The sequence below is a fragment of the Lactuca virosa genome, chromosome 8 (genome assembly GCF_052849685.1).
Source record: "Lactuca virosa cultivar CGN04683 chromosome 8, Lactuca_virosa_CGN04683_v6, whole genome shotgun sequence".
Classification (NCBI taxonomy): domain Eukaryota; kingdom Viridiplantae; phylum Streptophyta; class Magnoliopsida; order Asterales; family Asteraceae; genus Lactuca; species Lactuca virosa.
The window spans coordinates 349021927-349048516 of NC_136433.1; the positions used below are offsets into that span (position 1 = coordinate 349021927).

The 26590-nt window shown below is 33.9% G+C and overlaps 2 protein-coding genes and 1 pseudogene across 3 annotated transcripts; all 3 read left to right on the top strand.

Annotated features, from left to right (window-relative positions):
* The first annotated feature begins 9850 nt into the window (after positions 1-9850).
* LOC145134540 (disease resistance protein RUN1-like) lies at positions 9851-15873 on the top strand. Of its 2 annotated transcripts, XM_079069376.1 has the most exons (8): positions 9851-10442; positions 11558-12686; positions 12867-13187; positions 13268-13701; positions 13927-14170; positions 14264-14834; positions 15124-15188; positions 15309-15873. In XM_079069376.1, exons 1-8 carry the CDS (start codon positions 10330-10332, stop codon positions 15510-15512), a joined length of 3081 nt encoding a protein of 1026 aa, XP_078925502.1. In that variant the 5' UTR covers positions 9851-10329; the 3' UTR covers positions 15513-15873. The 2 variants fall into 2 exon arrangements, with proteins under 2 accessions (XP_078925502.1, XP_078925501.1); XM_079069375.1 differs by having other exon boundaries at positions 13268-14170.
* Positions 9941-10312, top strand: LOC145131876 (toll/interleukin-1 receptor-like protein pseudogene; annotated as a pseudogene).
* A 1644-nt stretch (positions 15874-17517) lies between the features above and the next one.
* LOC145131877 (protein FAR1-RELATED SEQUENCE 5-like) lies at positions 17518-19888 on the top strand. Its single transcript, XM_079066519.1, has 2 exons — positions 17518-19779; positions 19862-19888. Exons 1-2 carry the CDS (start codon positions 17518-17520, stop codon positions 19886-19888), a joined length of 2289 nt encoding a protein of 762 aa, XP_078922645.1.
* Positions 19889-26590: the final 6702 nt, after the last annotated feature.

Below are 26590 nucleotides of genomic sequence, written 5' to 3' on the forward strand. Positions count from 1 at the left end.
ATTTGGGTAAACTGAAATATTTTCTTGGAATAGAAGTAATAGATTCTAATAACGGTGTTTGTTTAAATCGGAGAAAATATTGTTTAGAATTGTTACATAAGTTTGGAATGTTATCAGGTAAACCTGTTAAGACTCCTTTGGAAGCTAATTTGGTGATTAATCGTGATCATGTTGATTCAAATGATAACTTTTTGAGTAATATAACAGAATTTCAAAAATTGATTGGTACACTTATTTATTTGACTGTTACTCGTCCAGATATTTCATATGATGTTCAGATTCTTAGTCAATATATGCATAAGCCTAGGAAGTCCCATTTGAATATAGAATTTCATTTACTTGGATATTTGAAGAATAGTCCTGGAAAAGGAGTGTCTTTTGTTAAAAGTGATAGTTTGAGTTTAATTGGTTTTGTTGATGTAGATTGGGCTAAGTGCCTTGCTACTTGTAGATCTGTTACGGGATATTTAGTGTATTTTTGAAATAATCTTATTTCCTGGAAAATTAAAAAAACAAAACACTGTATCCAAATCCTCTACTGAATCTGAATACAGAGCTTTGGGTTCAATAACTTGTGAAATATTATGGATTTTAAAGATTTAAAAAAATATGTTAAATATGATAAATTAACTCCTGTAAGTGTATTTTGTGATAATGATTTTGCAATCAAGTTAGTTTTAAATCCAGTATTCATGAGAAAACTAAGCATTTTGAAGTTAATCTTTATTTTGTCAGAGAAAAAGTTATAAATGGAATTTTGGAATATTTAAAATTGATTCTGTTTTCAAAACTACTGATATTTTGACTAAGTCTTTAATTTGTTCTCAACATAATTTTTTATTTAATAGACTTGGTCTATTCGATCTTTTTTCAAAAGTTGATGATAAATTGTCAAGTTTGAGAGGGGGTGTTGGAAAATAGAATGATTTTCTATTTTAGAAAACTTACAATTTATATTTAAAAATAATATATATATATATATATATTTTAGTTTTGTGTTTTAAGTGTTTTGTATAGGTATTATAGAGAAGGGTGTTATTTGTAATTTCTTATTACATTTGGAAATAATTGTAAGTTGAGATATTTATTGGTACCTGAAGATATACGTGTTTAGACCAGATCATTTTTATATCGTACCTTGTTGTTTTCATTCTCTCTAGTTTTAGGGTTTTGTTCATCTTCATGATTCTCTATAAAAGTCTGAGATGCAATGCCCTGGTTTTCAGGAATTTTCAAATTCATCTCTTGGTTTTAAAGGCAAAATGGTAATTTTGAGTGCAGAAGTTGTAAGCTGCGCGTACAGGTGAGTACGCTAAGAGTACTAGGGTGTGCCCTAGTATGCTGGGCGTACACATATGTACACTAGGCGTACTCTTGTCCGAAAGAAACCCTAAATTTTAGGCTTTGTGGCGTATTTAAGCACCTTTATGGATCATTTAGCCTCATATTTTCTGCCTCCAAGCCCTTGAGTCGTTCTTAGCAAACCCTAACCCCATAAGAGAGTGTTTTGAGCTTAAAGTGTGTTCTTTGTGTACTTAAAGGATAAGGAATTGTATCAAGGAGTCTAGAGGGGAAAGCAAGCTTGTGGATCTTGGATCATCATCTTCTTGGGAAGCTACAGAAGGTAAAAAGTTGCTAACTATATGCTTGGTTTGCTTAGATCTCATCTTAGTAGCTTTATGATGTTGTTTTGTCCCAAAAGGCCCCATTGTTGTGCATGTTTGGTGTTTGACATTTTGGGCTGTCCTTTCAGACCCTAGGAAGGATTCTAAGCCATAAAAATGAGGTCCCTTTAGCTAGTTTGGCTCCATGCTTCTTGGGGAAGGTCTTAATGGATTAAGACCATGTTTGAAGGAATTTTTGGACGTCTAAAGTCATAAAGTTGGAGACTGTATGACTCTAAGGTGCATTTGGACCATGTATCTGAAGTTTGGGCTTAAGTGCATAAGCCATTAAGCACTTATTGAGGTTTTGGATTCTGCAAGGGTACGCTCAGCATAGGGCGGTGTACGCCCCACGTACCCAATCTGCCACCCTGATGATGGATATTACGCAGCCTCGTGTACACTGAGTATTCCTCCGGAGTACACCCCATGTTGAGGGCTTAGTAGCATTCTAGATACGAGTTGTGCACTGGTTGGTATCCTAGACTCGTATTGAGGGCTGCACATTGGTATTCTAGTCTGATGACTGATTAAGTTGGGAGCAAGCCAGATATAAGATGTGGGCCCCGGGAGCAAGCCAGACTTATGTTGTGGGATCAAGAGTAGGCCATATATGAGTTGTGGGCCTGATAGGCAAGCTAGACTCATACTGTAGGCTCAGGGGTAATCCAGTCTTTTAGTTCTTGACCCAGTACATGTTGGTGTTATCTATGTGCTATCTGTTTGTGCGGTGGTATTTTGGGGGAACTCACTAAGCTTCGTGCTTAAAGTTTCTTTATCGTTTCAGGTACTTCAGATGATTCGTGGCAAGGCGAAGGCGTGACCGTACATATCCTCAGTTTTACATCGGATTGGATCTTGGGAGACTCTGATTTTAAATCATGTTTTGAAGAAAATGTTTTTGTAAACACTTTTGTTAATAAATGAGTTGTTTTGAAAAGTTTAAAATTTGTGGAAATTTTTGGTATGTTACATGAGAGTTAAGAGTATTTTGTAGAGAGGTCTTTCTTTGTAAATTGTTCAATGTATAACTTTCTGGTTCATAATAAAATGGATTGATCAAGTTGTGATATATTGTTGATTTTTCTAAGAATATGCCATTAAAAGCACAATATAGCGGAACAAAGAAAATAGGGCACTAAAAGATCGTGCCACTAAATGTCATTTTGTTCATTATGGATAATGATATTATTGAAATAACAATGGGCTATTCTTTTACTAGTGATAGTGTGAATGGTACAAAACTAAGTAAACTAGGTCGTTTTTTGTGTCTAAAGAAGTGAGTAGACATTTTCGTGAGCTTTTGACTATAACTTTGGAGTTGATTATGTTGGATCATGGACTCATTTTCCTTTCGTAGATAGTAGTTGATTATAGTCGTAGACCTTTTATTTATTTTTTTACTTCTTGGATGCATGAGATCGACTTTGATCAGGTGGTCCATAATTCTTGGAGTAACTAGGTGGCTATAGATGATGGAGTTGGCATATGTTTTGAAAATAAACTTCAGAATCTTAAACAAAATCTTAGGAAATGGTGGGAGATTAAGAAAAGGAAGCACAAGTTCAATTCAGAATTGATTGCTAGAAATTAGTAGAATAGTAGATGGTAGAGTATGCTCAACTTCATTCATGGATAAAAGTTGAATTCGGAATCGATTGCAAGAAATTAGCAGAATAATAGATGGTGGAGTATTCTCAACTTCTATCATGGAGGAAAGTTACCGGTCTTCGATCATAGTAATTTGCTTTGTAGAAAAAAAAGATGATAGATGTGGCACAGAAAGCAAAGATTAGATGGTGACTAAAGGCAACTTAATTTTGAAAGGAATGAAAGTTGATGGTAACTAAATCATGGATGTTGCTCGGGTTAAGAAAGTTTTTTTTATTACCATAAAGATAAGTTTAAGAAAATACTAGTCATCCTGATGGAGAGTAGAAGTCCTCGGTTTAAGGAACTCTCGACCAAAGGACTTCTAGCCGAGAGGTATCTGGTGGTGTCCTCCTTCTTTGAGGTCGATAGTTCAAGTCCCGTCGTGGACATAGGTAGAATTTGGTGTTAGTTTATGAGTACAATATATATTTATATTTTTTGGTTGAAAAATAGGAGCTTTCAGATCAGCAAGCTCTCGACCGGCCTTGAGATTTCATGTACTATCGAGGAGGTGAAGTAGGTGGTGAAAAAGCCCCGAGCCCTGATGGGTTTAATTTTGCTGTCATTAAATGTTATTGGGATTTATTGAAATTTGACATTTTTGATTTTGTAAATAGAGAAAGTACAAGCACTTATATAAGTTAAGACATTAGTTACAATACCTGATGCACTACCATTAGCTAAGATAGTTACTATTAGGTTAGTCATTACTCTTGCTGTTAATAAATCATGGTCTCTTTATCAATTGGATATTATTCATTCCTTTATGGTGATCTTTCCAAAGATGTTTTCGTGTCTTTACTTCAAGGTTATCATTCTAAAGGGGATACAAGAGTTTGTAAGTTGGTTAAAATTTTATATGGTTTAAAACATCCTCCACGAAAGTGGAACAAAAAATTTTGTGCTTCTTTGTTTAGTTTTCGTTTTCAACAAAGTATTAGTGATTAATCATTATTTTTTAGAAGTCAAAATAGTTCTATTGTTATTTTTTTAGTTTATGTAGATGATATAATCCTTACTGGGAATTGTGAAACTGAAATTGATAAAGTAAAATTTTTTATGGAATCATAATTTCTTATTAAAGATTTGGGTAAACTAAAATATTTTCTTGGAATAGAAGTAATTGATACTAATAACAGTGTTTGTTTAAATCGGAGAAAATATTGTTTAGAATTGTTACATAAGTTTCGAATGTTATCATGTAAACCTGTTAAGACTCCTTTGGAAGCTAATTTGGTGATTAATCGTGATCATGTTGATTCAAATGATAACTTTTTGAGTACTATAACAGAATTTCAAAAATTGATTGGTACACTTATTTATTTGACTGTTACTCGTCCAGATATTTCATATGATGTTCAGATTCTTAGTCAATATATGCATAAGCCTAGGAAGTCACATTTGAATATAGAATTTCATTTACTTGGATATTTGAAGAATAGTCCTGGAAAAGGAGTGTCTTTTGTTAAAAGTGATAGTTTGAGTTTAATTGGTTTTGTTGATGTAGATTGGGCTAAGTGCCTTGCTACTTGTAGATCTATTACGGGATATTTAGTGTACTTTTGAAATAATCTTATTTCCTGGAAAAGTAAAAAACAAAACACTGTATCCAAATCCTCTACTGAATCTGAATACAGAGCTTTGGGTTCAATAACTTGTGAAATATTATGGATTTTATAGATTTTAAAAGATGTTAAATTTGATAAATTAACTCCTGTAAGTGTATTTTGTGATAATGATTTTGCAATCAAGTTAGTTTTAAATCCAGTATTCATGAGAAAACTAAGCATTTTGAAGTTAATCTTCATTTTGTCAGAGAAAAAGTTATAAATGGAATTTTGGAAATATTTAAAATTGATTCTGTTTTCCAAACTGCTGATATTTTGACTAAGTCTTTAATTTGTTCTCAACATAATTTTTTTTCTAATAGACTTGGTCTATTCGATCCTTTTTAAAAAGTTGATGATAAATTGTCAAGTTTGAGAGGGGGTGTTGGAAAATAGAATGATTTTCTATTTTAGAAAACTTACAATTTATATTTAATATATATATATATATATATATATATATATATATATATATATATATATATATATATATATATATATATATATATATATATATATATATATATATATATATATTTTAGTTTTGTGTTTTAAGTGTTTTGTATAGGTATTATAGAGAAGGGTGTTATTTGTAATTTCTTATTACATATGGAATTAAGTGTAAGTTGAGATATTTATTGGTACCCGAAGATATACGTGTTTAGACCATATCATTTTTATATCGTACCTTGTTGTTTTCCTTCTCTCTAGTTTTAGGGTTTTGTTCATCTTCATGATTCTTTGTAAAAGTCTGAGATGCAATGCCCTGGTTTTCAGGAATTTTCAAATTCATCTCTTGGTTTTAAAGTATGTCATTTTGGTCCTCGTTTTGGAAGGAAGTGGTCGCAAGAAGCCCTAGTGGCAAAATGATAATTTTGAGTGCAGGATTTGTACACTACGCGTACAGGCGAGTACGCTAAGCTTACTAGGGTGTGACCTAGTACACTAGGCGTACACATATATACACTGGGCGTACTCTTGTCCGAAAGAAACCCTAAGTTTTAGGGTTTGTGGGGTATTTAAGCACCTTTATGGATCATTTAGCCTCATATTTTCTGCCTCCAAGCCCTTGAATCGTTCTTAGCAAACCCTAACCCCATAAGAGAGTGTTTTGAGCTTAAAGTGTGTTCTTTGTGTACATAAAGGATAAGGAATTGAATCAAGGAGTCTATAGGGGAAAGAAAGCTTGTGGATCTTGGATCATCATCTTCTTGGGAAGCTACAGAAGGTAAAAAGTTTTTAACTTTATGCCTGGTTTGCTTAGATCTCATCTTGGTAGCTTTATGATATTGTTTTGTCCCAAAAGGTCCCATTGTTGTGCATGTTTGGTATTGGACGTTTTGGGATGTCCTTTCAGACCCTATGAAGGATTCTAAGCCATAAAAATGAGGTCCCTTTAGCTAGTTTGGCTCCATGCTTCTTGGGGAAGGTTTTAATGGATTAAGACCATGTTTGAAGGACTTTTTGGACGTCTAAAGTCATAACGTTGGAGACTTTATGACTCTAAGGTACATTTGGACCATGGATCTGAAGTTTGGGCTTAAGTGCTTGAGCCATTAAGCACTTATTGAGGTTTTGGATTCTGCAAGGGTACACTCCGCATAGGGCGGTGTACGCCCCACGTACCCAATATGCCACCCTGATGATGGATACTGCGCAACCTCGTGTACGCTGACACCTCCGGAGTACACCCCATGTATGCGACAATATTGGGCCTGTTCGTTTTGGGCTTCGGTTTGTTGTGGGCCATGTTGGGCCATCTCGATTTTATGGTTTGGGCTTTTGTCTTGTTGGACTTTCTTGAGTGAAGGCCCACAAAATTAATTGGCCCAATTTGGAAAATTAGGCCATAATTGGGCCTTATATGTTTGTTTTGGATTTGGGCCTTTGGTCATCTAGTTGGGCCTTGGCTTTAGGCCAAGCTTGGGAAGGGTAAAAAGGTCTTTTACCCTAATTTGGACTCATAGCCTGATTCAGGGACTAGATGTTGATGGGTTATCCTTGTTTGTTCATATCACGGGGATCATAGCGGGTCTGCAGTCAGAGATTATTCGGGGGATCAACTGTGATGAGGTGTTGTCTTGATACTGGAGGTTTGGGGATCTGGCAACCAGGGATCGTCTTTATGTTCGGCAGTGTGAGGTGAGTTTTCCTCATTGTACTTTCGGGTCGAAGGCACCAGGGCCGGCCCTTTGGTTTGATAACCTGATATTGCTGATATGCCGAGTATCGAATAGATATGCATGAGTATGGTAGTTATTTATTTGCTAGTCTGGTAGATCTGTAGGACTACCTATGATTCTGTCTACATGATTATCTGTATATGTTGGTTATATGTCAGCATATTGTGTTGGTTTGAGGTTGTACTACTTCGTGTTGTAGCCAACAAACCCTGGAGCATTCTGGATATAAGCTGAGGGCTGGGTAGGGCATGCCAGACTCATACTGAGGGCTTAGTAGCATTGCAGATATTATATAAGGTCTCGGTTTGTATGCCAGACTCGTACTGAGGGCTTGAGGATATTGGAACGATCCAAATATGAGCTGAGGGTTGGGTAGGGCATGCCAGACTCATATTGAGGGCGTAGTAGCATTCTAGATACGAGTTGTGGACCGGTTGGTATGCTAGACTCGTATTGAGGGTCGCACATTGGTATTCTAGTCTGATGACTGATTAAGTTGGGAGCAAGCCAGACATAGGTTGTGGGCCCCGGGAGCAAGCCAGACTTATGTTGTTGGCTCAAGAGTAGGCCATATATGAGTTGTCGACCTGATAGGCAAGCCAGACTCATACTATAGGCTCAGGGGTAATCCAGTCTTTTAGCTATTGACCCAGTACATGTTGTTGTTATCTATGTGCTATCTGTTTATGCGGTGGTATTTTGGGGGAACTCACTAAGCTTCGTGCTTAAAGTTTCTTTATCGTTTCAGGTACTTCAGATGATTCGTGGCAAGGCGAAGGCGTGACCGTACACATCCTCAGTTTTACATCGGATTGGATCTTGGGAGACTCTGACTTTAAATCATGTTTTGAAGACAATGTTTTTGTAAACACTTTTGTTAATAAATGAGTTGTTTTGAAAAGTTTAAAATTTGTGGAAATTTTTGGTATGTTACATGAGAGTTAAGAGTATTTTGTAGAGAGGCCTTTCTTTGTAAATTGTTCAATGTATAACGTTCTGGTTCATAATAAAATGGACTGATTAAGTTGTGATATATTGTTGATTTTTCTAAGAATATGCTATTAAAAGCACAATATAGCGGAACAAAGAAAATAGGACACTAAAAGATCGTGCCACTAAATGTCATTTTGTTCATAGTGGATAATGATATTATTGAAATAACAATGGGGGTATTCTTTTACTAGTGACAGTGTGAATGGTACAAAACTAAGTAAACTATATCGTTTTTTGTGTCTAAAGAAGTGAGTAGACGTTTTCGTGAGCTTTTGACTATAACTTTGGAGTTGATTATGTTGGATCATGGACTCATTTTCCTTTCGTAGATAGTAGTTGATTATAGTCGTAGACCTTTTATTTTTTTTTTACTTCTTGGATGCATGAGATCGACTTTGATCAGGTGGTCCATAATTCTTGGAGTAATTAGGTGGCTATAGATGATGGAGTTGGCATATGTTTCGAAAATAAACTTAAGAATCTTAAACAAAATCTTAGGAAATGGTGGGAGATTAAGAAAAGGAAGCACAAGTTCAATTTAGAATTGATTGCTAGAAATTAGTAGAATAGTAGATGGTGGAGTATGCTCAACTTCATTCATGGAGAAAAGTTGAATTCGGAATCGATTGCAAGAAATTAGCAGAATAATAGATGGTGGAGTATTCTCAACTTCTATCATGGAGGAAAGTTATCGGTCTTCGATCATAGTAATTTGCTTTGTAGAAAAAAAAGATGATGGATGTGGCACAGAAAGCAAAGATTAGATGGTGACTAAAGGCAACTTAATTTTAAAGGCATGAAAGTTGATGGTAACTAAATCATGGATGTTGCTCGGGTTAGGAAAGTTTTTTTTATTACCATAAAGATAAGTTTAAGAAAATACTAGTCACCCTGGTGGAGAGTAGAAGTCCTCGGTTTAAGGAACTCTCGACCAAAGGACTTCTACCCGAGAGGTATCTGGTGGTGTCCTCCTTCTTTGAGGTCGATAGTTCAAGTCTCGTCGTGGACATAGGTAGAATTTGGTGTTAGTTTAGGAGTACAATATATATTTATATTTGTTGGTTGAAAAAAAGGAGCTTTCAGATCAGCAAGCTCTCGACCGGCCTTGAGATTTCATGTACTATCGAAGAGGTGAAGTAGGTGGTGAAAAAGCCCCGAGCCCTGATGGGTTTAATTTTGCTTTCATTAAATGTTATTGGGATTTATTGAAATTTGACATTTTTGATGTTGTAAATAGAGAAAGTACAAGCACTTATATAAGTTAAGACATTAGTTACAATACCTGATGCACTACCATTAGCAAACCCATGAATCAAAAAAAAAGATTAAAAAATAAAACTAAAGGGTATTTTGGTTATTGAACATTTAACAAAAGCTGTTAAAAGAGTTGGTAAAAAAACTGGCGGCAATATAAAATAATAGTTACAGATTATTCATTCAAAAAAAATTCATAAACACTGAAATGAATTTTTAAATCCATAAAGACCATTATTTTTAGTAGAACTTTTATAAAGAAATATTTTAATCCCATGTATAATACTTGCATAACTTTTACAATTCACCCAAATCTCATGAATTGTTTAAATTCTTCTAGTAAGTTTCCAAGAAAATTCGATACCCGACCCATGTAATCTATTATTCAAATTCATCTAGTAAGCTTCCAAGAAAATTCGAAGAACATATTTATTTATTTATTAGAAGTAGTTGTTGACTTGCACGGGTTAGTTTAATACAATTCTCCGGCGTTCAAAAATAAGAAGTCGACTTGGATTTCCTTTACAAAAGCCATTACCTAGCCAGTCTTAATTTGATCCAAAGAACTCATATCTTCCCTCTCCTAATGGTTATATTATCTGAATACATTGAAGGATCGTCTTCATCTACTAATGATCATAAATATGACGTGTTTATAAGTTTTCGAGGTACTGATACTCGTCATAGTTTCACAGATCATCTCCATAAGGCCCTCCTGGGTGCCGATATTTCTACCTTTTTGGATGATAAAGAGATTGAAACCGGAGGTGATCTTAAACCAGAATTGGAGGGTGCCATTAAAGAATCTAGGGCATCTATTGTCGTGTTGTCCAAGAACTATGCTAATTCGTCATGGTGTCTTGATGAACTGGTACTAATCCTTGGGGAACATAAGGCATCCAAACAAATTGTTATCCCCATCTTCTATCATGTCGATCCCACTTTGGAGATGCAATAGCTAAGCATAAACGAGTGATGAAGGCTGAGACAAATCCAAATAAAAGAAGTCAGTGGGCTCAAAAGCTTTACCGATGGAGTCAAGCTCTTACTGAAGTTGCTGATTTGAAAGGGATGAATGTAGATGGCAGGTAACTACGTTTCTTACCCCTATTTAGACACGCCTCCTTCAATTTTGTTTGATCAACACATGAAGTTTCAGTGTCATCTTCTCTGAATGCTACGTTTCTTCAATGTTTGAAAAAGACATATGTTTTGTATATGTTAACTGGACCAAGATGCAACAAGTGGACTCTAATTTTCAATTATATGATCTGATAAATGAATTGATTTAAATCGGATAAAAATGCGTATTAACCATTTTGTAACATGTTTTGGGTTGGAATCAAATTATATAAATTGTTATACAGCTATTATAATATTCTTAATTTAATTTATTTAGTAGATATATTAATCATTTGATAATTATAATATGTGTGTGAGTTTTTTTGGTGTATTTTGGTTGCTACTGTTTCTTTTTTTGTTTATAATATTCTCTGCCGTTCTAAAAAAAGAATTAAAAATCAAATTTTGAATGGCTTGCTATCATATTATATATAAACCATAACATTTATTATAGATTCATGCAAAACCACATCAATATTTTACTTTGATGGATTTTTCAAAACATAATGAAATTTCGGTTGCCTGTTAGTGAAATCTTGTATTTGTTGGAGAAACAACCCAGAAAACAAGAAACATGTAGAAATATTTTTTCTTGTTGTTGGAAACAAACCACAAACCACAAACAACACAGAGTTTGTCAAGAGGAGTTTAACAGAAAAAACAATGAAGGAGAAGGGTTGCCTTACACACGAAACACAAATCTTTATTAATTACTGCAACAACCAAACATTACATTGACACGTACATATTATAGACCTTAGATGCAATACAATAATTACTGATAATAAATACTAATAACTACTGTTTCAATAGATAATTACCAAACTACCCTTGTCTAGTTTATATCTTTCAACAGTAGTGGTTCTAAACTTCTAATCGTATTATACATAGAAATTGTGGCCTTAAACATCAGATACTTATATGGTTAGAACTATAAATATGTTGGAATTTTGATGTGAAAAACTTAACTAACCGTAGTAGCTTCATATGAAATTGGATCTTTGAATAAATTAAATCTCCAGATCTGGTATGTTAGTTTTTTGGATTGTGTTTTGTGGTTCTTATTAAAATCAACTTTCAGGCAGGAGACGGAGTTTATTGATGAAATTGTTAACAACATCTACTTTAGATTACGCAAACACTCAAAGATTCCTATGCCACAACTAATTGGGATGGCCTATTCCAAGAAATTCGTCACTTCATGGTTAAAAGATACATCCTCACAAACGACAGGCATACTCACTATTTTGGGTATGGGTGGGATCGCGAAGACATTTTTGGCCAAATATGTCTATGGGTTACATTCTCATGAATTCGACACAAGCAGCTTTATTGAAGATATCAGTAGGAAATGTGATGGAAATTTTAATGGGTTGCTTGATTTACAAAAACAACTCCATGATGACATATCAAAAACAAGTTCAAGACAAGTTCGTGATGTTTCTGTATACACTTCAAAGATAGAGAATGCAATAGCCTTTAAAAAGGTGTTTCTTGTTCTTGATGATATTGATAGTCTCGACCAGTTGGATGCATTACTTGGAAGCAAAGGTTTTTATCCGGAAAGCAAAATTATTATAACAACAAAGGACGCATGGTTGACAGAGAGTTGTGCATTGTTCAAAGCGGCCATCAAGCCCATGCATGCAAAGCATCTACTTCAAGGCTTAGATAAGCATGAAGCACAACAACTTTTCTGTTTTCATGCATTCAGGCCCAACCATCCCAAGGCAGGCTATAAAGAGGTATTAGAAAAGCTTGTGGAGTATTGTCAAGGACATCCATTGGCTCTTCAAGTTTTGGGCAAGTCTCTACATAACCGAGATGTGGTGTATTGGGAAGAACACATGGAAGGGCTAAAGAAAGACAATGGCTCACCTATAAACAATGTCTTGAGAAAAAGCTTTGACTCATTGTCATCCAAAAATGATAAGGAGTTGTTTAAGTATATTGCTTGTTTTTTTGTTGGAATGGATAGAGATTTTACTGAAACAATATTAAAGGCATGTGATATAAAAACAAGATCTGGGATCATGAATCTCATTGATAAATGCCTTCTTAGTATCGGACAGAATAACACATTGATGATGCATCGGTTGATTCAGGAGATGGGAAGATTTGTAGTGCATCAAGAATCACCTGACAAGCCATGGAAGCGAAGTCGATTATGGTGTAATGAGGAGTCATTCAAAGTGTTGAAGCAAAAAAGGGTAAGAAATTATTGTATAGTTGTTGATACTATGCACGTTCGAAGTATTGTGTATTGTCTATAGGTATGTGTATGTATGTATGTACGTATGTACGTACGTACGTACATACCATGTACTCATACGTATACGTATATGTCACAATTTTAATTTTAATTTTTGTTGCATTTCTTTTCTTGTTAGAGTATGGGAAATCTTCTCGGTCTCACCCTTGACATGAGAATGCTTAAGAAAGAGATGTTATGTGGATCATTTGAGTTAAAAACAGATGTATTGAGTAACATGGATAATATGTTGCTCCTACAACTCAATTATGTGAATGTCCAAGGGTCTTATGAAAACTTTTCGAAAGAATTAAGATGGTTGTGTATGCATGGGTTCCCTTCAAAGTATATACCTTCACACTTACCAACAGATTATCTGGTTGCTCTTGACATGTCGTATATCAATATCGAATCATTTGTCAATTTTGATCGTAATCCACAACTTGAGTACAGGGGAAAGGTAACTTATGTCCATTTATTATTCATCCATGCCGAGTTGATGAACTGCTCTACTTTTCTTACTTATCCCCATTTCAGCAGTTAATTGGATCGTGCGGAAATGACAAAAAGTTTCTTGGATCACTGAAGATTCTTAATTTAAGTTTTTGTGGACAGCTTCGTAGTTTGGTTGGCTTTGTAGAATTCCCTGCACTTGAGAGATTAATAGCTACAAATTGCAATGAATTGGTTGAGGTTTGTGAATCAGTTCAGAATTGTGTTGAACTTGTCTACATTGATCTAAGGTACTGCAACAAGCTTGAAAAACTTACCATGGGCATGTTAAAGATGGTTAAAACACTATTGCTAGATGGTTGCAATCTCGGTAGATCCCAAATCGAGATTAGGGATAAATGCAAAATGGTCAAGGCTAACAACATTGGCATAAACACAGAATTCTCTTCCTCCGCCATTCTTGAGGCTATACCAAGTGATTCAAAGTTCTTCACGATATCTTTGCCAAGCTCTTTAGTAAGGTTGTCACTTGCAAATAATAATTTGTACACGGAATCCTTTCCGATGGACTTTAGTTGCTTTTCCATGTTAGAGGAATTAAATTTAGATGAAAACCGTATCAGTTCCATGCCTAATTGTGTGAGAAGCCTTTCTAGGCTTCAATCGCTCACTATGCAACACTGTGACATGCTTACGTCAGTTGAGCATCCTCCAACTTCACTAACATTTTTGAGCATCTTTTCTAGTAAACGGCATGTGCTACGTAAAGTTGTATTTGATCCAGAAATGCGCCCACTTGACTTATTAATACCGTGGACATCGTTAGCACCTCAGTCGTGTGAAATTGAAGGCATGGTCAAGATCCAACCAATGGCAGGTGTTGAGGAAAAGGTATTACATAGTTTATGCTGGAAGAAGCTCGACTTCCTTAATAAAAGGGGCGTGCAAACTTATTCTAATGGGAGAAACTCACGGGAACATCAAATCCAGGTTTTATCTCTAGTTAACTTTATGTCTATGAATATATATGTATATATAATTTACAATGATTACTTAAGCCGGCCGGTTGTCTTAATTTGGCAGATGTATTATGAATTTGGAATATTCAGCACAATTTACGGGGGGAAAGATATGCCAAATTGGATTACACATAGAAGCAATGGGCCATCAATATCACTTACCATTTTATCATCTCCAAACAAGCCTAGAGGATTTAATTTCTGCTATGTCAGTACATATCGATTGCCAGTGATCATTATTCATAATATAACAAAAAACCGAACCTGGATATATGAACATTGCATTGCCAATGTTGGTGTAGGTGAAGAGTCTTACACTGTGTTAAGCCATTGGATGTTTAGGATGAATGAGATGGAAGGTGGTGACTTGGTTAGTATCACTCTAAGAAACTTTATGTCATATAGTGGAATTGCAATGGAATGTGGGGTGAGTGTTGTTTATGATGAGGGAAACACGGATGAAGAAGATGCATTGGGTTATTACAAGTCATGGAATCACATCATTGGTGGAGATCTTACTGGGTATCAGCTAACAACAGGAGAATACATCCTAAGCATATTGCGAATTACTACACATGGTGTCAAACCATTTATGAGATATGGTAAATTTGTTGGAGACCGCGACTACTATAAAGGTATATATCATTCTACTTATTAAATAATTTTTTGTTGTATCCTATATATGTATTACTTTTTCTCTAGTTTTTGTGTGCCAAAAGTTCATTGATTAAAATCAGAGTTTATATCTATAAAATATGAAACAAGTTTTAAATTTTAATCGATCAAGTTTTTGATATTTTGGATCACATAAATGTAAAGATTAGATCTGACCCAACACATTAAGAAGCCTAACTACAACTACTTTGTCCAAGAGGATGCATGTAAATGATAACTAACGTAATACTTTTTCTCTATTTTTATCAGGAGATGAAATGCTGTTTACAGCTTTATCCCAAAGGAAGCCAGCCATAGTTGGTCACATACCCGAGGTATACTTTTTGACACTTACATCTTTCTCTTATCACATTAATGTTATCATCAAATTTCTTGATTAGTCCATGATTTTAACAAAATAAATGGAGTTGTAACCTTGCAATATTGAATGCTAGGAAATTGGAACATCTACGTGCAACGATCTCATCCTTAATGATGAGGATGAGGTCCCTGTCGTGGCTGAGGTCAAGTTCGAGGCTGAGTCTGAGTCTGAGTCTGAGGTCGAAGTCGAGGTTAGGGTCATGGTCGAGGCTGAGGTAGAGCAACATGCTAAACGTTCATGTATGTGGAGGAAGTGGTTTAACTGTACACGGGCATAACTTTTATATAAAGAATTAGGCAGCCATGATCACTCCATGGAAACGTCTCAACAGGATTGTGAAGCCCAAATTCATTTCTTTAGGGGTCTGATTTCAAAGTATTTGGTTTTTATCAAGATTTTCTGTTTTTTTACTTAATTAAATCGTGTGATTTTGTCAATCTGGCGATATTTTATACTATATTTATTAGTTATTTTAGTTTCTTTCGTATTTTAAATTTTTTCTTAGAAGATATACTTCCCATATTATTTTGTGTTTATTTGATGTAATTTATTGTATATATCTTTTCCATAGTTATAGGGATCACGTTGTATTTATATCTCCATTTGTTTAATGAGAAGATCGACACAGAGATACCAAACTTTATGGTAGCAGAGCCCTTGCAAACCGAGTTTTTGGAAATAATAGGGTAGTTTTGAGAATGGTTGGTAGAAATAGGGCAATTTTTTTTCTTTTGTAGAAATGGTCTTTTTCTTGGGGTCCCACCGATTGACCTTAATTTTAGAATTCAACAAATATTGAATGTTACATTTTTATTCCTCTAACTTACATCATTAATTTCTTGTTAGCTTTTATTAACAAAAACTTTAGTTTTTACTCTTATTATTAAAAATATATAATTAAATTCTAATTAATATTTTGAATAACTTATACCATTAATATAAAATTCATAAATACCTATGAATAAATTTCAATATTTAATATATTGCATTTATTTGATCGATTTGTAAAGTGAATATACCTTTAAGGGTATATAAGATTAGGTACCCAATGCTTAAAACTACGTAGTTTTGATTACTGTTTCAATTTTTCTGAAAAAAAAAAAACAAATTCGTTCAAATATTTACTACGTTTCCTTAATCTAATGATCACGTCAACAATTTTCTTAATTCGAATCAGTGCATGATCATCGTTGTCAAGAAATCGCATTCACCAAAAAACGATTTCATAGAAATCAAAATTCATCAAAACCAATTTCAATAAAATCAGAATTTTGTTCAGGGAAACTTAATTTCTCCATGATTTCCTGCTTCAATGATCGGCTGCTTCAAAGAAATCGTGATTCACATAAATGATTTTAAATAAATCAAAAATTAAAGGTCAAAACAAAAAGCTTGATTCACAAAAATCATGATTCCATGTAGGAGAACGAATTAAGTACAACTTTTAACAAAAAAATAAAAAAGAGAATAAATGTTATTGAAATAATTTAATTTTCTGGAAAAAAAAGAATAATTTCCTTAAAAATAATCTACGTTTCCTTATTCTTGGTGAAATCCAACTCAGGTTACTCCTTCTTTTTCGAATGATAGCTATCGACTTCACCAATTCACAGAAAAAGAAAAAAAATCGGTGATTTCATGCAATCACAAGACGACTACTTAATACCGATAAATCAAATAAAAAAAACCTTTGAGTTCTCGAAGTTGGATGCGTTGATCATACAACTTTCTCACAACAGCAAAATCGATTGCAATCAAAGATCGGAATTAACACTAATCGTTATTCACATTAAAAAAAAACCCTTCACCGTAAAAAAAAACTGCAATTCACAACAGCAAAGTGGATTTCGTCTTGTCTAACAGGTTGGTCAATTCCTCAATTTACAAGTTTATCAAGTTTATTATCGAATACCTATTAATATTCTTCTAAATCTCAATAAAAAAGAAGTTGCAATTCATGAAATTGGGTTATAGGTGTTGTAGTTAACTTGCTATATTCCACCAATCACAATTAACGGAAAAACTAAAAAGTTTTAATTCAGGAATTTGAATTCGATCAAACAGTACCAAGTAATTTTTTTCTGAAACTTATTTTTTGAAGTTTTTCTGATTTTATTATTGACATTGTTGTTTCTAGAGGTAGACATTGCGGGTTAACGATTTTTCTGAAAAGATAAAATATCCAATGTATTTTATTTTTGTTTTAGTTTTTCATTGTTGGTTGTTAATATAATTTTTACGTATAATGTTTCAATATGCGTTGTTGTCTATTGTAGGCAATAATGAGTGAAGCCGAGGCAACAAATCAAGCTATAGAACCATATATAACCGGAGATATTGACACAAGTGATTATGTGGATGCAACATATGAAAGTGAAAAAATAAATAGTATCAGTGTGAACATTGAATTTGACGAAGATGATGTTAATGATGAAAGGATACTGGGAAAGGTTTTTGATACGCCCGATGATGCCTATACATTTTATAATGATTATTCATTTTTGCATGGCTTTGGTATACGTAGAGATGACACAATTAAAAATCCTAAAACAAATGAGCCCTTTCGGAAGATATATGTATGTAACAAAGAAGGCTTCAAAAGGATGGACAAAGATGCTTCAAGTGAAAATGAGAAAAAACGTCGTAGAGATGTTAGAACCGGATGTCAAGCAAAGCTTCGAATAACAAGACAGGAGGATGGAAAATGGTTGGTGGACTTGTTTAATGACACACACAATCATGACTTGACCATGACACCTACGAAGGTGATAAAGCATCGATCTCATAGCAATTTCCACCGTTCAATAGAAGGTAAATCTCTTATGGTGCAATTTGGTCAAGCAGGGTTGAAACCTTCTCAAATTAAAAAGGCTGTTAATACAATGAAAACCTCAAATGTAGCTGATGTAACTTCAAAGCAATGTGCCGATGTTTTATCTGAGCATCGAAAACAACATAGAGGAAAGGAGTTTTATGAACTTATAAAACATTTTCAAGATAAAACATTAGTGGACAGTGACCAGTATTTTGTCGTGGATTTGTCTGATGACGGGTATCCTAGAAATATCTTTTGGGCAGATGGTAGATCAAGAGATGCCTATACAAAATTCAGAGATGTTGTTGTGTTTGATGTCACTTATATGACTAACAAATTCAAGATGCCTTTTGCTCCCTTTACTGGGGTGAATCATCATGGACAATCTATACTATTTGGTGGAGCATTGCTTGAAAACGAAAAGGAAGAGACATTTGAATGGTTATTTGAACAGTTCCTCAAATGTATGTTTGACAAGTATCCGAAGGCAATTATTACCGATCAAGACAAAGCTATGGGCAATGCAATAAAAAAAGTGTTTCCAAATACCCGACATCGCTTTTGTTTATGGCATATCAGGAAGCATGAAACTGAGCACCTTCGATCGTATGTTTCCCGTTACAGTGATTTTCAAGAGACTCACAGACAATGGGTAAATAGTGACACCATTGAACAATTTGAAGCAACATGGGAAGATATGCGTATTAAGTATGAACTAGAAAGCAATTGTTGGCTTAGTGATATGTATAACCAACGTATACATTGGGCTAAACCCTTCTTGAAGGATATTTTCTTTGCTGGTATGACCACAACCGGACGAAGTGAGAGTATCAATTCCTTTTTTGATGGATTTGTTAACTCGAGGACCATGTTGAATGAATTCGTTGTACAATACGACAAAGCAGTTGAGTCACGAAGGGCTGCCGAAGAAGATGAAGACTTCAAGACTATGAACTCGAGACCAGTTCTTTCTTCAGTGCATCCAATCGAAGCAAAAGCGGGTCAATTTTATACTAGGAAGATGTTTGATACTTTCAAAAAAGAATGGAGTGAAGCTATTACCAATTTGACTCACGAGACTATAACAAAAACTACAGAAGAAAGCACATATAGAGTTGGGCAATTGGATGTTGATAATAAATATTGGCGTATTGTTATCTTTCGCTCTTTAAATCAAGTCAGCGTCACATGTTCGTGTTCTATGTATGAGACAAATGGGATTTTATGCAAGCATAGCTTATATGTGATGAAGAAGAAGCATGTTCAAGAACTACCGAATCACTATATTTTACCGCGATGGACCATTGATGCTAGGTACAAACTGGGTAGTGCTAGTATTGAACTCAGAGAATTAAATAATGAAAATGGAGTTAGTGCCTACACATTATTTTGTGTCCGTTCAAATTTTACTAAACTAATTGAACAAGCAAGGGACTCCCCTTCGGAGATACAAAAACTTAATACAATATTGATAAGTCTTTTAGATGAACAAGCAAATCGAAAAAAATCTACGTCCTTGGAAAATGCATCTCAAAGTTCTTGTATGGGAGTTCCGCAAGTAGATATGATGCCACAGTTATCTATCCGTGATCCTCTTGGTCCAACTACTACAAAAGGGCGTCCAAAACTTGCAAGTAGAATAAAGTCTTCTTTAGAAGCCCCTAAAAAACGAACATGCTCTTACTGTCAAGGATTGGGTCATTATGCTACTAGTTGTTCAAAAAGAAAGGTAATTATAATAATAATTTAATTTTCATGATTGAGAACTCTAATGATTATATTAACAAGTTTTTATTTTTTTCATGTATCAGGCGGATGAATCGTTGCAAAAGACATAATGATGAGATGTGTTGTTTCTGTGGGCAAAAGAAAAACTAGATGCTTCATGACAATATTTTTAGTTAATTGCACCTTTTTCATGCTTTACACACAAACAATATATGAATAATCTAGAAATTATGGATGCTTCTTAACAATTTTAATGTTTTCGAATGAAATTTGTTGATTATTTATGATTAGTGTGATTATAATTGAAATTTGGTTGCCACTATGCGTTTCAAATGCAAGTATGAGGATATTTTATGTATGATGGTATTTTATGAAAAAACGAAATTATGAGGGTATTTTGTGAAAAAAAAAGGAAGAATGATGGTATTTTGTGAAAAAACGAAATTATGAGGGTATTTTGTGAAAAAAACGAATGTATAAGGGTATTTTGTGAAAAAAACGAATGTACGATAGTATTTTGTGAAAAAACGAAATTATGAGGGTATTTTATGAAAAAAAAACGGAAGTATGATGGTATTTTGTGAAAAAACGAAAGTGTGATGGTATTTTGTGAAAAAACGAAATTATGAGGGTATTTTATGAAAAAAACGGAAGTGTGATGGTATTTTGTGAAAAAAAACGGAAGTATGTTGGTATTTTATGAAAAAACAAAATTATGAGGGTATTTTATGAAAAAAGCGGAAATATGATGGTATTTTGTGAAAAAAACGGAAGTATGATGGTATGTTTGTGAAAAAAAAATGGAGGTATGAGGGTATTTTGTGAAAAAAAACAAAAGTATGAGGATATTTGGGGTTAAAAATGAAAGTAGGTTGTCATTTTGGGTTCAAAACAAAACTTTTCTGTAATTTTGGGTGAAAATGAAAAAAAGCTGTCATTTTGGGTTCAAAACGAAACTTTTCTGCAATTCTATGTTAAAAATGAAAGTAGGCTGTCATTTTGGTTAATGCTGTGTTAATCTACGTATAAATTTGATGGTTTTTAAAATTATGGGACGATTTTGCCCCTGTCCCAAAGATGGTAATCCTCAAGAACTTAAGGATATGGAAGTTCAACTCACTTAAACAATACGACCAAAAGCGAAGAATCTCAATTGCTAATTTTGATTAAAAATGATAAGTATAAGTACATTTCTCACTTTGGAAAAAAAAAAAAGGTAAGTACACTATCAGACAACAATCGCATCTACAATTCTAGAGTTTTTTTTGTTAAGATCATTTGATTTCAAATCTTTTGGGCTCTTAATATGTCATTATGTCCTTCATTATGCAAAAATGATTTCCAGATCATGGAACCTGCAACAAGGGTATTTCAGTCATTAGTTAATAAGCTTGTGTAGAAGTGTAGATGACTAGGAGGGTATTTCGGTAACCTACAACTAGACTTCTTTTTTGTGTTGGAAGTGTCCACAACATCATTGTTGGATGGAAGAGCCATGACAGATGCACTCACCCTACAACAAAAAATAATATATATCATAAATCATAAACCATAACCTTATTAACAAGTAAAAAATCTTTCATTTTGATCGTCTCATTCATACAGTTTATTAGGTCCATAAAAGGAAATAAACTTTATGTATACAAAAAATTACACACATCGTTACCATTTTCAATTTCTTAAAAAAATTGGAACGAAAATTTTCAACAAGTTTATAACGGCAATTTGGTCTTTCAATAAAAAACGAATACGTAAATTTCGTTCTTACAACCCAACCCAATTAATTACGGACAATATTTTTTGCTTATCCCATAAAGTCAAAAATAGATAACCACATATAGTTGTCTGGACTAATTGTTTTACATCCACTTCTTTTCCATCCGGAAGAACACCCTGAGTTGTTGTATATATGTGAAAAAAATTAGAAGTATTAAATGAAATATTATGCAATTGGTCAAATAAACAGCTAACCTTGTAAACTGGTCCATAGCCGTCTTCTCCAAGCTTATTATCAAATGAAAAATTATGTGTAGCTTTCGCTATTTTTGATAGATTAAGAAATGGCAACTCGATATCATCCTTTTGGCTTTCATTTTTGTAAAGTTGATCAGTATCCTTTCCCATCCTTTCATCTAAAATAATACAACACTTACTGAATAAAAGCTTTTTCTTCAAAATATAATCCTTGAAGAAGTTAGATCATTAGACATTCAACTTCACTTTGACTAAATTGTTGCTTTGTTTTTTCTATGTAGCTTTTGAGTTCTTGATCCATGTACTCCAATATTGTTTGCTTTTTTATGAATGATAGCAGCAACAACAGAAGAAAATGACTTCTGATAAACATTGAAAGAAATAAAAATGAAAGACAAAAATACCCCTATAAGGTCTCCAAAATGCATGCCTCATTCTTCTTGTTGGCATTATATCAAACACCTGGTGGGTGCAAGTTAAACATTTACAATTCCCCTCTATCAAAACACCAATTTCACCCAAATTAGACCTAATGAATTAAGCCATAACGCTTTTTTGAATTCTGCAGGATTGTTCCAGAAGTCACGATACCATCCAGTCAATTATTTAAACGTATAACATTGACTGTTTTTATCAAATCCACTTATCTTTAGCTCTTCGACAGATAAAGCTATGATACCACTTTCCCCTTTGATTAATCATTTCATGTAATTTCTACTCCATAACCCAAGAGCGATGGAAGTTAGGGATGATACAAAGTAACCATGGTTGTCGATGGGGGATGATCACGAAAAGTCCCTCTTTGAACCTGAGAAATAAAATGAAAAACCTGTTCTTAGGATTAATCAGGAACTCGATGTTCTGGAATTAGTTATATGAAGTAAGAAAGATTCAATTTTTAGGAAAGAATCAAGAAATACATGTTAGCTATGAAGGCCTCACAAAAATAAAGAGAGAATCAGGTACCGAGAAACTCACACTCCTTATCAAACAACATAGTTTTAGATATTTGGGGTACCTATCTTATATACCCTTGAGGGTATATTCACTTTTCCCTTAATAAATATATTAATATTATTGTTATTATATATTATACATTGATTACTTTATTTAAAAATATGTCCGTTTATTATTTTTATGAAATTACATTTTTAAATAAATCTAATCAACACCTTCAAATAAAACATCAATATTGAATATATTACATTGTTACGAAATTACAAAAGCATTTAAATATGACATTACATTACTAAATAAGCATTAAACAGCAATATAAATTAAGCACACATTTAAACATAAATTAATAAAAGTACATACTTCACATGGCATTGTATCTTGGTTGAGAATTTGAACAATTTCTTCGATTATGACCAGGTTGGTGGCATAGTCCACATTTGCAAGGTTCGTCGACGTGGCGAATGTCCATCTCATTACGAAAATGTTTTGAACGTCTCCGACCTTGATGAACAGAGAGTTTCGAGTAATATGTTTGAATCTTCCAATCTGACTCTAACCAATAATCAACATGAGAAAGTGGTACAAAAGCATAATTATATTGATGCTTATACGTCATTGTAGTGTACACATTATTCACAACAGAAAGAGGGTTATCCCCTCTATACCGACAAACTGAAAGAGCATGAGAACGCGGGAATCTTTCCATTTGCCATTTTCCACATGTGCATGTTTGTTGAAAATAATGGGCAGTATGTGTATTCCCTCTGGTGCCATTTATCTGTAACTTTATAACAATTCTGTAGACGCCTTATTGTAATCAAACTCAGTTAAATTATGGCTTTGTGCACGAGTGTCCCGGTTACAAAATAGACGCCACATACGTGATGGTAGAGGTGTATTGCAATTCATTGCAACATTACTATGCTTTCTAAAAAGTTGCACGGTTCTGTTGAATGTAAGGTTAATACACGCCCTAATCGGTAGATGTCTTGCTCCCCGCAACGCATTGTTCATACTCTCAGAGATATTTGTTGTCAAGATACCCCATCTACGATTTTCATCATGTAAAAGACACCACTGAATTTTATTGATTTGTTTTAAATACTTTCAAGCTTCAGGTATGAGTTTTTTTTACTTCTCTCATATTTGTAACAAACTTCCTTTTCTGTGTGGTGCTCCCAATAGTCCAACAAAATTTTTTAAGACTAAAGTTCTTGTACCTTTTCATGAAATTACTTCTAATGTGTCGAAGACAGAATTGATGGTATGTTAATGGCTCTTTCCATTCTTGTAGATTTTCCATTGCATGGATTATTCCTTTGTGCCTATCCAAAATCACACATAATTGTCTATCTTGGGCAACAAAATGTCTGAGTTGGTAAAAGAACCAACACCAACTGTGTGATGACTCTTCATCGACAATAGCATATGCAACAGGTAATATGTTATTGTTAGCATCTTTTGTGACAGCAACAAGCAATTTCCCCTTATATGAACTCTTCAAATGACAACCATCAACAGAAATAACATGTCGGCATGGACAAACTTCATCAAAAGCAGGTCCAAAAGCCCAAAAAACATACTTGAATGTTGCAACATTTGAGGAGTCATTTGGCTTATGAAACCACTTCACAACTGTATCAGGATTCGAAGCTTGCAAAGCTGCAATGTACTTAGGAAACTCATCAAAATTACTATCATGTGTTCCATAAATAGTCTCTATGGCTTTTCTCCTTCCATGTCATGCCTTCTAGTAAGAAACATCAACGTTCAGAAGGTTTTTAATATCTGGTTGTCTATGTTTCACTGGATAAGCAACATCTTTTTCAGTTGAATGTAGGATGTATGAGGAAATAGTTAAAGAGTTTAAACTTCTATTATTATTTCCAATACATGATCCAAAGCAATTGTGAGCGTCCACCCAACGTGTAATCTTCCACATTTGATGATTTTTCTTCTTAATTGCACGAACATACCATGCACATCGTGGTGTGTAGTTCATACTAGTTGAGCTTTTTCCTTCATCTCCTAGAGTCTTACACTTTGCTACCCATAAGTTACTTTTACTTTCGTACACTTTAAACTCTCTATTGTGATTGATCGGCCAAAGTGTTACTGCTTTCTTGACTTGTACCTTACATTGAAATTACATTCCGAACCTTATTTTGTTTTTTGATTCCTTCCAAACATCTATATGAATGTTGTCTTCCAAATCGGTTATGTCATCGTCGCCTACATCTCCAACATCGTTCATAAAGCTCATAACTCGAGTTTCACAAACATCATCATCATCAGAATCTTCCCAAACATTACTGAATAACTCAGTACTAGTATCTTCACTATACTGTGAGTTGGCTTCATCAAATCCAAAGTCATTTTCTACTTCAAATCTAACATCATTAGGTAAAGGAAATGCTACATCTGAGGGATTAGGCTCTGACATTTCAAAATTACGTAGAAGATCTACATAGCTAGTTATAGTAGGAGGCATTACTTGTTCTTGAGCAATTTTTTCTACTACGATAATAACTTCGGCATAGTAATTTTCATCATTCTCAGCCAAATAATACATCACGTCTAGACTTGAGTCACTTATCATTCGTAAAATATTAGATTTTCCACCAAACTCGTAACATAGTGAGATATTCAACTTATATGTTGTTTTTTCGACTCCAACGTGTGCATAAACTAAATCCTTAAATTCTGCAGACTGCAGTTTATACCTAACAACATTTGAAGTGGTCAAAGTTGAATGATCTCCCTTTACGAAACCATTTTCATATAAAATATTACCACCCGAGTACAAATTAATCTTAAATGGACGATCTAGACTCATACTGATAAACATAATATAACAACACCAATAAATCATAAGATAAAAAGACGTACCTTGAATGAAGGAAGGATAAAGAAATGAAGAAGAGAGGAATTCTATATGTTGAAATGGATGAAAACAACTGATGATAAAAAGAGGAATTTATTACAAAAAATAAATTGATTAGACAATTCAGTCATTTGCTTTCTTTGAGATTTCATGAACAATGACAACAATTTTTAACAGGCTTTTGCAGGTATGTTATCTTGAATAGATATTTTGGAGTTTTCAAAAAATAACAAAAATATAAAATAACAACAACATTCATATATTTATTAATGATAATACAAATCGGTCAAATAAATGCAATATATTAAATATTGAAATTTATTCATAGGTATTTATGAGTTTTATATTAATGGTATAGGTTATTCAAAATATTAATTAGAATTTAATTATATATTTTTAGTAAAACGAGTAAAAACTAAAGTTTTTGTTAATAAAAGCTAACAAAAATATTAATGATTTAAGTTAGAGGACTAAAAATGTAACATTCAATGTTTATTGAATTCTAAAATTAAAAAATGGACGATCTGTAACACCCGGTTCCTGCTAGAGGAAGAAGAAGAAGGAGCTAGAAGGTCCAAGGAAGCAGTAGATCCAAGCTTCAAGATACATTTCCAGTCCCTTTAAGGTATAAAGTTGCTACCTTGACTTTCCTATTGCTAGATCTCTCCATGATTAAGTTTAGGGCCATCTTTTAGCAATTTTGTGAACCTTTTTGAGTATGGAGTGTGATCTGAAGTTGTAACTTCAGATCCAGATCCCTTTCAGCCCCTATAGCCATAAAGTTCACGAATTTATTATGCTTTAACCCTTCCCTTTGGCCTAGACTTCATTTTGGACTTGGAAATGGTGTTTTTGGCTCATAACATCTTGCATGCACGTAAAGTTTGTAATTTTACGTGTAATATGGACCCTAGGAAGTCAGATCTACGTTCTAGATGTGTTAAGCCCGACTGAAATTGGTTGTATGGAATTGGACATTGAGGGACTTGACGAGTCG